Source organism: Aethalodelphis obliquidens, unplaced genomic scaffold (genome assembly GCF_003676395.1).
Source record: "Aethalodelphis obliquidens isolate GAN/ISIS:26980383/991018 unplaced genomic scaffold, ASM367639v1 scaffold5, whole genome shotgun sequence".
Taxonomy (NCBI): domain Eukaryota; kingdom Metazoa; phylum Chordata; class Mammalia; order Artiodactyla; family Delphinidae; genus Aethalodelphis; species Aethalodelphis obliquidens.
Window position 1 is genome coordinate 1708632 of NW_020837949.1, and position 11392 is coordinate 1720023.

The 11392-nt window shown below is 40.0% G+C and overlaps 1 protein-coding gene across 1 annotated transcript in view; it reads right to left on the bottom strand.

Annotated features, from left to right (window-relative positions):
• The window catches only part of RNF32 (ring finger protein 32), a 36182-nt gene that overhangs the window by 24508 nt on the left and 282 nt on the right, over positions 1-11392 (bottom strand). The window contains exons 2-3 of the mRNA XM_027101385.1: positions 10515-10797; positions 878-1020 (exon numbers count right to left, since the gene is read on the bottom strand). Of these exons, the coding sequence (XP_026957186.1) occupies positions 878-1020; positions 10515-10797 (426 nt within the window). The remainder of the gene's footprint in view (positions 1-877; positions 1021-10514; positions 10798-11392) is intronic.

Below are 11392 nucleotides of genomic sequence, written 5' to 3' on the forward strand. Positions count from 1 at the left end.
AGAACATAATAAGTATGTTTAAAATAACGTGTGAGTTCAAATTAGTAAAGAACAAAATTGTATGACTGTGAACTAACTCATTAACAGTGAAACTTATTAAAGCAAATTAAGTTTGAGGGTTTACGTGCCAGTATAGTAAGTAAAGCTGGGGTTCCTAGGCTGTGAATTTTAAGCCTGCCTTTAACTGTATTTGCTGTATTTTTTAAAGCAAATTTCCAAGTGCCTCTGTGTAGGAAGCATAATGCTATGCATGTGAGAAATCACTACACGGCGGCCATTAGCTCAAAAAAAAAAAAAAAAAATCTAAGAATAGCAAAGTCCCTAACTTTCAGGAGATTAAAATTTAATTAGGCAGACAAAGTATGTATAGAAAAAACCCCTATGACATAGATTGATTGTATATTATGCATATTATCATCAATCTTACTATGGTAAACTTTCATGAATAAAGATTGTTAAAAGATTTTACTTAAAGATCCTTCCACAGGTTCTTTGGAGATATTCAGTCTTGGTTTTTCTTTTATGGTTTCAAGTCACAAAACAACTTAAAAGTTCCCCACCCTTCTGCCCTCGGTGCCCTCCCGGCAGCGTCCCCACTCACCCCCAGCTGCTCACAGCCAGTGGAATGGGAACATTCCTTTTGTACAAACTCTGTACTTGAGAACTAACAGTATTCAGTAAATAAGTCTGTTTAATGAGGGTGTTTAGCTCTTTCTCACACACATACTTTAATTAATGGAAACAAAATGTAAGTCTTTGAGGGTCACATAGGAGGAAGAGACTGGAAAATGAAGCATGGACTCCCTTAGCCCCAGTTCAGAGTCCAGTCACTAGAGAATGCCCCACGGGCCTGCTTATCTAAGCTCACGCTAAACACCTGCGGGCGAAGTTCGAATTCTTCTTTGCATATTGGGCATGGCTGCATGGACTCCCCTTGCAGGATGGATCTCTGCTTCACTTTTTCCCATTCGTCTGATGACAGTGGCAATGGGGGAGGCTCAAAGAGGCCCAACTTCTGTGCTGAAGTTAAAACAACATGAAATATGAGTTAAATCTCTTTTAGAATATGGTAACTCATGCATAATTTTAATGACATTATTTTGCAAATATTAAAGCAAAACACTTTCATTGCATACTTTATTCCACCATATTTAGAATGCTGCTTTTTTACGGGTCCACAGAAGTCAAGGAGAATACTATCTTACATTTATGCTTTAGGCTTTTATTTACAAAGAATTCCCCATATCTATTTCATTTTCATGATTCTATAAGGTAGGCCGGACTGATATCACTCTTTTTTTTGCGGTACGCGGGCCTCTCACTGTTGTGGCCTCTCCCGTTGCGGAGCACAGGCTCCGGACGCACAGGCCCAGCGGCCATGGCTCACGGGCCCAGCAGCTCCGTGGCATGTGGGATCTTCCCAGACCGGGGCATGAACCCATGTCGCCTGCATCGGCAGGTGGACTCTCAACCACTGCGCCACCAGGGAAGCCCTTTAGTATAGTTTATAGTGCTTGTTATCATTGGTGGATTTGCTTTTTGGTTTGGCTGCTCTCTTCTTTCTTTTTTCTTTTTAAAATTACTTTGTAATTTTTTTATTTTTAAGAATTATTTTTTATTTTGATAACTTTCTTTTTTTTCCCCCCCCTTTTCTTCTGAGCCATGTGGCTGACAGGGTCTTGGTGATCTGGCCAGGTGTCAGGCCTGAGCCTCTGAGGTGGGAGAGCTGAGTTCAGGACATTGGTCCACCAGAAACCCCCCAGCCCCACATGATATCAAATGGTGAAAACCTCCCAGAGATCTCCATCTCAACGCTAAGACCTAGCTCCACTCAATGACCAGCAAGCTACAGTGCTGGATACCCTATGTCAAACAACTAGCAAGACAGGAACACAGCCCCACCCATTAGCAGAGAGGCTGCCTAAAATCATAAGAAGTTCACAGACACCCCAAAACACACCACCAGACACAGTCCTGCCCACCAGAAAGACAAGATCCAGCCTCATCCACCAGAACACAGGCACCAGTCCCCTCCATCAGGAAGCCTCCACAAGCCACTGAACCAACCTTAGCCACTGGAGGCAGACGCCAAAAACAATAGGTACTACGAAACTGCAGCCTGTGAAAAGGAGACCCCAAACACAGTAAGTTAAGCAAAATGAGAAGACAAAGAAACACACAGCAGATGAAGGAGCAAGGTAAAAACCCACCAGACCAAACAAATGAAGAGGAAATAGGCAGTCTACCTGAAAAAGAATTCAGAATAATGATAGTAAAGATGATCCAAAATCTTGGAAATAGAATAGACAAAATGCAAGAAATATTTAACAAGGACCTAGAAGAACTAAAGAGCAAACAAACAATGATGAACACCACAATAAATGAAATTAAAAATTCTCTAGAAAGAATCAATAGCAGAATAACTGAGGCAGGAGAACGGACAAGTGATAGGGAAGATAAAATAGTGGAAATAACTACTGCAGAGCAGAATAAAGAAAAAAGAATGAAAAGAATTGAGGGCAATCTTAGAGACCTCTGGGACAACATTAAATGCACCAACATTCGAATTATGGGGGTCCCAGAAGAAGAAGAGAAAAAGAAAGGGACTGAGAAAATATTTGAAGACATTATAGTTGAAAACTTCCCTAATATGGGAAAGAAAATAGTTAATCAAGTCCAGGAAGCACAGAGAGTCCCGTACAGGATAAATCCAAGGAGAAACATGCCAAGACACATATTAATAAAACTATCAAAAGTTAAATACAAAGAAAAAAAATTAAAAGCAGCAAGGGAAAAACAACAAATAACATACAAGGGAATCCCCATAAGGTTAACAGCTGATCTTTCAGCAGAAACTCTGCAAGCCAGAAGGGAATGGCAGGACATATTTAAAGTGATGAAAGGGAAAAACCTACAACCAAGATTACTCTACCCAGCAAGGATCTCATTCAGATTCGACATAGAAATCAAAACCTTTACAGACGAGCAAAAGCTAAGGGAATTCAGCACCACCAAACCAGCTTTACAACAAATGCAAAAGGAACTTTTCTAGGCAGGAAACACAAGAGAAGGAAAAGATCTACAATAACAAACCCAAAACAATTAAGAAAATGGTAATAGGAACATACATATCAATAACTACCTTAAATGTAAATGGATTAAATGCTCCAACCAAAAGACATAGACTGGCTGAATGCATACAAAAACAAGACCCGTATATATGCTGTCTACAAGAGACCTACTTTAGACCGAGGGACACATACAGACTGAAAGTGAGGGGATGGAAAAAGATATTCCATGCAAATGGAAATCAAAAGAATGCTGGGGTAGCAATTCTCATATCAGACAAAATAGCCTTTAAAATAAAGACTATTACAAGAGACAAAGAAGGACACTACATAATGATCAAGAGAATCCAAGAAGAAGATATAACAATTGTAAATATTTATGTACCCACATAGAAGCACCTCAATACATAAGGCAAACGGTAACAGCTATAAAAGGGGAAATCGGCAGTAACACAATCACAGTAGGGGACTTTAACACCCCACCTTCACCAAAGGACAGATCATGCAAAATGAAAATAAATAAGGAAACACAGCTTTAAATGAGACATGATACATCATTCTCAATGGTGAAAAACTGAAACCATTTCCTCTAAGATCAGGAACAGGACAAGGCTGTCCACTCTCACCACTATTATTTGACATAATTTTGTAAGTTTTAGCCACAGGAATCAGAAAAGAAAAAAGAACTAAAAGGAATCTATATCGGAAAAGAAGAAGTAAAACTGTCACTGTTAGCAGATGACATGACACTATACATAGAGAATCCTAAAGATGCTACCAGAAAAGTACTAGAGCTAATCAATGAATTTGGTAAAGTAGCAGGATACAAAATTAATGCACAGAAATCTCTTGCATTTCTCTACACTAATGATGAAAAATCTGAAAGAGAAATTAAGGAAACACTCCCATTTACCATGCAACAAAAACAATAAAATACCTAGGAATAAACCTACCTAAGGAGACAAAAGACCTGTATACAGAAAACTATTAGACACTGATAAAATAAATTAAAGATGATACAAGCAGATGGAGAGATATACCATGTTTTTGGATTGGAAGAATCAACATTGTGAAAATGACTATACTACCCAAAGCAATCTACAGATTCAATGCAATCCCTATCAAATTACCAATGGCATTTTTCACAGAACTAGAACAAAACATTTCATGATTTGTATGGAAACACAAAAGACCCTGAATAGCCAAAGCAATCTTGAGAAAGAAAAACAGAGCTGGAGGGATCAAGCTCCTGGACTTCAGACTATACTACAAAGCTACAGTCATCAAGACAGTATGGTAGTGGCACAAAAAACAGAAATATAGATCAATGGGACAGGATAGAAAGCCCAGAGATAAACCCACCCACATATGGTCACCTTATCTTTGATAAAGGACACAAGAATATACAATGGAAAAAAGACAGCCTCTTCAATAAGTGGTGCTGGGAAGACTGGACAACTACATGTAAAAGAATGATGGTGCAGTGGTTGAGAGTCCGCCTGCCAGTGCAGGGGACATGGGTTCGTGCCCCGGTCCGGAAAGATCCCACATGCTGTGGAGCGGGTGGGCCCGTGAGCCATGGCTGCTGAGCCTGTGTGTTCCGAGCCTGTGCTCCGCAACGGGAGAGGCCACCACAGTGAGAAGCCTGCGTACCGCAAAAAAAAAAAAAAAAAAAAGGAAAGAAAATAAAACTCTCCCTAACACCATACACAAAAATAAACTCAAAATGGATTAAAGAGCTATATGTAAAGGCAGGCACTATCAAAGTCTTAGAGGAAAACATAGGCAGAGCACTCTATGACATAAATCATAGCAAGATCCTTTTTGACCCACCTTCTACAGTAAGGGAAATAAAAGCAAAAAATGAACAAATGAACAAATGGGACCTAACGAAATTTAAAAGCTTTTGCACAGCAAAGTAAACCAAAAACAAGATGAAAAGACAACCCTCAGAATGGGAGAAAATATTTGCAAATGAAACAACTGACAAAGGATTAATCTCCAAAATTTATAAGCAGCTCATGCACCTCAATATCAAAAAAACAAACGGCGCAATCCAAAAATGGGCAGAGGACCTAAACAGACATTTCTCCAAAGAAGATATACAGATTGCCAACAAACACATGAAAGAATGCTCAACATCACTAATCATTAGATAAATGCAAATCAAAACTACAATGAGATATCATCTCACACCAGTCAGAATGGCCATCATCAAAAAATCTACAAACAATAAATGCTGGACAGGGTGTGGAGAAAAGGGAACCCTCTTGCACTGTTGGTGGGAATGTAAATTGATACAGCCACTATGGAGAACAGTATGGAGGTTCCTTAAAAAACTAAAAATAGAACTACCATATGACCCAGCAATCCCACTACTGGGCATATACCCTGAGAAAACCATAATTCAAAAAGAGTCATGTACCAAAATGTTCATTGCAGCTCTGTTTACAATAGCCAGGACATGGAAGCAACCTAAGTGTCCATCAACAGATGAATGGATAAAGAAGATGTGGCACATATATACAATGGAATATTACTCAGCCATAAAAAGAAATGAAATTGAGTAATACCGTATGCTAACACATATATATGGAATTAAAAAAAAAAAAAGGTTCTGAAGAACCTAGGGGCAGGACAGCAATAAAGATGCAGACGTAGAGAATGGACTTGAGGACATGGGGAGGGGGAAAGGTAAGCTGGGACGAAGTGCGAGAGTGGCATGGACATATATACACTACCAAATGTAAAGTAGATAGCTAGTGGGAAGCAGCTGCATGGCACAGGGAGACCATCTCAGTGCTTTGTGACCATGCAAGTGGGAGGATATATGGGGATATATGTATAAAGCAGAAACTAAGACACCATTGTAAAGCAGTTATACTCCAATAAAGACATTAAAAAAAAAAGAGCATGTGGTCCAACCTCATTAGTAACTAATATGCATAATAATTAGATTTTTAAAATAAGAGCTCCTGAAAGAATGACTCATTTACTCCAAATTGGGATTCTCTTCCTGAGGTCTAATTTACATCTACCCTGCTCAGGTGACTGTTCCGAGGCTGCTCGATCATTTCTGTAAACTGTACCTGCACATGGAAGACAGTCACTAAATCACTGTCACATTCTCCAAGCCTGTGCCTCTCCTGTGAGATGCCGTGTCTAGGACAGAACTAGCACAGTTAGCAGTTCTGGGGAGAATGATAAAGTGTCCACTGGGCACTGCAGCAACCTCAGGCTCCCTCTTCGTGGTTCCGCTCCTGCCCACAGGCCTTCAGCTCCTCTGCCATCTATCACCTGCCTTTGGACGCAAGGTCCCAGCCAAACTTACTTTCCATACCCAGCATCACTGAAAACTTCATGGTGCTTCATCAAAAAATTAAATATAGAATTACCATATTATCCAGCAACTCCTCCTCTTGGTGTATTCGCCAAAGAACTGAAAGCAGGGACTCAAGCAGATATTTCTATACCAATGTTCACAGCAGCATTATTCACAGTAACGGAAAGGGAGAACAAGTGTCCATTGATGGAATGGATAAACCAAATGTGCTATATGCAGGCAATGGAATGGTATTCCATCCTAAACAAGAATGAAATTCTGATAGTGCTACAACATGAACGGACCTTGGAGATGTTATGCTAAAAGCAATAAGCACAAAAGCACGAGTATCGTATGACTGCTCTTATACGCGGCTCCTAAAGCAGTCAGATTCATCGAGACACAAAGGGAATTCACGGTTGCCCAAGGCTGGGGGCGGGGATAGAGTTTGGGAAGATGAAAACGTCCTGGAGACGGACAGCGGCGATGGTCGCTCAACAGTGGGAATGCGCTTAATGCTACTCAACTGTGTGCTTAAAAATGGTTGAAATGGTAAATTTGATGTTATGTACATTTTTTCTCTCTTTTTTTTTAACATCTTTATTGGAGTATAATTGCTTTACAATGGTGTGTTAGTTTCTGCTTTATAACAAAGTGAATCAGTTATACATATACATACATCCCCATATCTCCTCCCTCTTGCACCTCCCTCCCTCCCACCATCCCTATCCCACCCCTCTAGGTGGTCACAAAGCACAGAGCTGGTCTCCCTGTGCTTTGCGGCTGCTTCCCACTAGCTATCTCCCTTACGTTTGGTAGTGTATATATGTCCATGCCACTCTCTCGCTTTGTCACAGCTTACCCTTCCCCCTCCCCATATCCTCAAGTCCATTCTCCAGTAGGTCTGTGTCTTTATTCCTGTCTTACCCCTAGGTTCTTCATGACATTTTTTTTCTCTTAAATTCCATATATATGTGTTAGCATATGGTATTTGTCTTTCTCTTTCTGACTTACTTCACTCTGTATGACAGACTCTAGGTCCATCCACCTCATTACAAATAGCTCAATTTCGTTTCTTTTTATAGCTGAATAATATTCCATTGTATATATGTGCCACATCTTTATCCATTCATCCGATGATGGACACTTAGGTTGTTTCCATCTCCTGGCTATTGTAAATAGAGCTGCAATGAACATTTTGGTACATGACTCTTTTTGAATTATGGTTTTCTCAGGGTATATGTCCAGTAGTGGGATTGCTGGGTCATATGGTAGTTCTATTTTTAGTTTTTTAAGGAACCTCCATACTGTTCTCCATAGTGGCTGTACCAATTCACATTCCCACCAGCAGTGCAAGAGTGTTCCCTTTTCTCCACACCCTGTCCAGCATTTATTGTTTCTAGATTTTTGATGATGGCCATTCTGACTGGTGTGAGATGATATCTCATTGTAGTTTTGATTTGCATTTCTCTAATGATTAATGATGTTGAGCATTCTTTCATGTGTTTGTTGGCAGTCTGTATATCTTCTTTAGAGAAATGTCTGTTTAGGTCTTCTGCCCATTTTTGGATTGGGTTGTTTGTTTTTTTGTTATTGAGCTGCATGAGCTGCTTATAAATTTTGGAGATTAATCCTTTGTCAGTTGCTTCATTTGCAAATATTTTCTCCCATTCTGAGGGTTGTCTTTTCATCTTGTTTATGGTTTCCTTTTCTGTGCAAAAGCTTTGAAGTTTCATTAGGTCCCATTTGTTTATTTTTGTTTTTATTTCCATTTCTCTAGGAGGTGGGTCAAAAAGGATCTTGTGATTTATGTCATAGAGTGTTCTGCCTATGTTTTCCTCTAAGAGTTTGATAGTGTCTGGCCTTACATTTAGGTCTTTAATCCATTTTGAGTTTATTTTTGTGTATGGTGTTAGGGAGTGTTCTAATTTCATTCTTTTACATGTATCTGTCCAGTTTTCCCAGCACCACTTATTGAAGAGGCTGTCTTTTCTCCACTGTATATTCTTGCCTCTTTTATCAAAGATAAGGTGACCATATGTGCGTGGGTTTATCTCTGGACTTTCTATCCTGTTCCATTGATCTATCTTTCTGTTTTTGTGCCAGTACCATACTGTCTTGATGACTGTAGCTTTGTAGTATAGTCTGAAGTCCAGGAGCCTGATTCCTCCAGCTCCATTTTTCTTTCTCAAGATTGCTTTGGCTATTCAGGGTCTTTTGTGTTTCCATACAAATTGTGAAATTTTTTGCTCTAGTCTGTGAAAAATGCCATTGGTAATTTGATAGGGATTGCATTGAATCTGTAGATTGCTTTGGGTAGTATAGTCATTTTCACAATGTTGATTCTTCCAGTCCAAGCACATGGTATATCTCTCCAACTATTTGTATCATCTTTAATGTCTTTCATCAATATCTTATAATTTTCTGCATACAGGTCTTTTGTCTCCTTAGGTAGGTTTATTCCTAGGTATTTTATTATTTTTATTGCAATGGTAAATGGTAGAGTTTCCATAATTTCACTCTCAGATTTTTCATCCTTAGTGTATATGAATGCAAGGGATTTCTGTGCATTAATTTTGTATCCTGCTACTTTACCAAATTCATTGATTAGCTCTAGTAGTGTTCTGGTAGCATCTTTAGGATTCTCTATGTATAGTATCATGTCATCTGCAAACAGTGACAGCTTTACTTCTTCTTTTCCGATTTGGATTCATTTTATTTTTCTTCTCTGATTGCTGTGGCTAAGACTTCCAAAACTATGTTGAATAATAGTGGTGAGAGTGGGCAGATGTAATGTATATTTTACCACAACAAAAATTTTAAAACCCCAAGCCCCTCTCCTCATCCGACCCCTTGCGTTTCCTCCCTGCTCTCCCAGTCTCCTCCACCCCGGCTCACCAAGCTCTGCCACTCTGTTCTTATTTCAGCTCCTCAAATGCCCCAGGTCTCTTGCCTCAGAGCCCTGCCTCTGTCTTCTCCTCCGTCAAGAACATTCTTCCTCTGTTCTTCACAGGGATAAACCCTTTTTATCCTTTGAATCTATGGCAGAAGCTAGCTCATGTTCACCAGCCTGTTCCCCTCCTCCTGGGCACACAGCTGGACCTTACTTCCCAGCCTCCCTTGCTAAAAATAAAAATAAGAAATAAAAATCAAAACCTTTTCTTTTCCTAACTTTGCAGTTTAAAATAATCTCGGACTTGTAAACGGTTGTAAAACCATGTAAAGAATCCTCATGTGCCTTGCACTCGGCCTCCCCAGATGTTCACATTTTACACGCCCTGAGTGCAGTGGTCCAATCTAGCAATTTATGTTGATCCAACGCTCTTGATTAATCTATACTCCCCGCAGGGTGTCGTTCTTGTCTCACTGACGTCGTTTTGTTCTGACCCTGATCACTCACAGGGCTCAGTTGGCCTGTCCCCTTGGCCTCCCAGGATCTGGGACAGCACCTCAGTCTTTATTTGCTTCTCTTGATGCTTTTGCAGAGCACTGGCCAGGAACTGTGTAGAATGTCCTTCCACCTGGGTCATCTAAGGTTTCCTCAGAGTTACACTTGGAGATGCATCTTTGGCGAGAACGCCCTAGGAGGGATCTGCGTCTTTCTGAGAGCCTGGCGTTGGACTTTGTCACTTGGTAAAGGTGCTGGCGCTTCTCCTGTGGTGAGCTGGTCCCTGGGGTAATGCCATGAGGCTGTGCCCCGACCTGTGTCTCAACGCGACTCCCCTGCTAGTTCCAGCGTCCTCAGATGGTTGTTATCAGTGTGGTCTTTACCACATGGTGATTTTCTATTTCTAGTTCTGGTCTACTATACTTATAGTTGTCATTCTACTGTAAGAAAGAGCCTTCCCCATTACTTATTTATTTCTTCAGTTATTTATTTATGTCACTGTAGATTAATGGATATCTACTTTATTCTGTTTTACTGATTCTTACTCTACTTATCATTACTATCTTCATTTTCTTACTCAAATTGGCCCCATTATCACTTTTAAACTTCAGTACAGACATATCTTTCTGTAAGATCATAAGTTAAAATAATTTCTGTACCAGAGAAAATGGTACTATTAATCTCAACCAGATTCTTTAGGTCTAATAAGTCAAAATATGAATGAAGATCAGCTTACCTAAAGTTAGTGGTGGTGGTTTTGGATCAAGAACGTATTCTTTTTCTGGATCTTCCGCTTTAGGGCCTTGTGTGGTTTTTTTAAGTCCAGTATCTATTGTTGCTTTTGTATTTCTTTTTAGAGACTTGGATCTGTTCTCTGTCCAAGAATGTACATTTGTACATTTGTCCTTTGTCTTAGAATGATCTGCTATTGAAAGATTTCCAAGTTGAAGATCACGTAACATGTGATCTTGTAAAGCCACTGCAGTGACTGCTAAGTTATCCTGTTTAGATGAATGACCCTAGAAAGTGGGGGAAAAAGCCTTACATGCAGAACATTATCGAATGTACCATTTACAAGAAAGCTTATGCTCTAACACTCAACCTGGATGCCACACCAGACCAAATCCAGTAGTAAAGGATGCTTCACCCAGCATTACCCAGGTCAGGGGAGCAAAGCCCAGTCTCACCATTTATGCTAACGACGTAGTAACATCTTTTCACTTAATTACTAAGGCCTTAATCGTAATATGAATAAATGCATTCTGACGTATATAAGCTGTGCGTGCCTGAGCACATTCTGTTTCACTATAATTAGACTCCAGGCAAAGCTTACTTCTGTTACACTAAAGAGAAACTTGCATTTACGTGTATGCTTTTTTCGTGAAAACTTATACAAAATACAATTTCCATGCAGCTAAGAGATGCTTACACCAAGTACTACAGCTGACAGTTCCTCACTGAAGCAAGGTTTGCAAACTATTTTTTATACTTTCAAATAGCTGAATTAAAATATATTCATGAGTGGGGTTTCCCTGGTGGCGCAGTGGTTGAGAGTCCGCCTGCCGATGCAGGGGACGCGGGTTCGTGCCCCGGTCCGGGAAGATCCCACGTGCT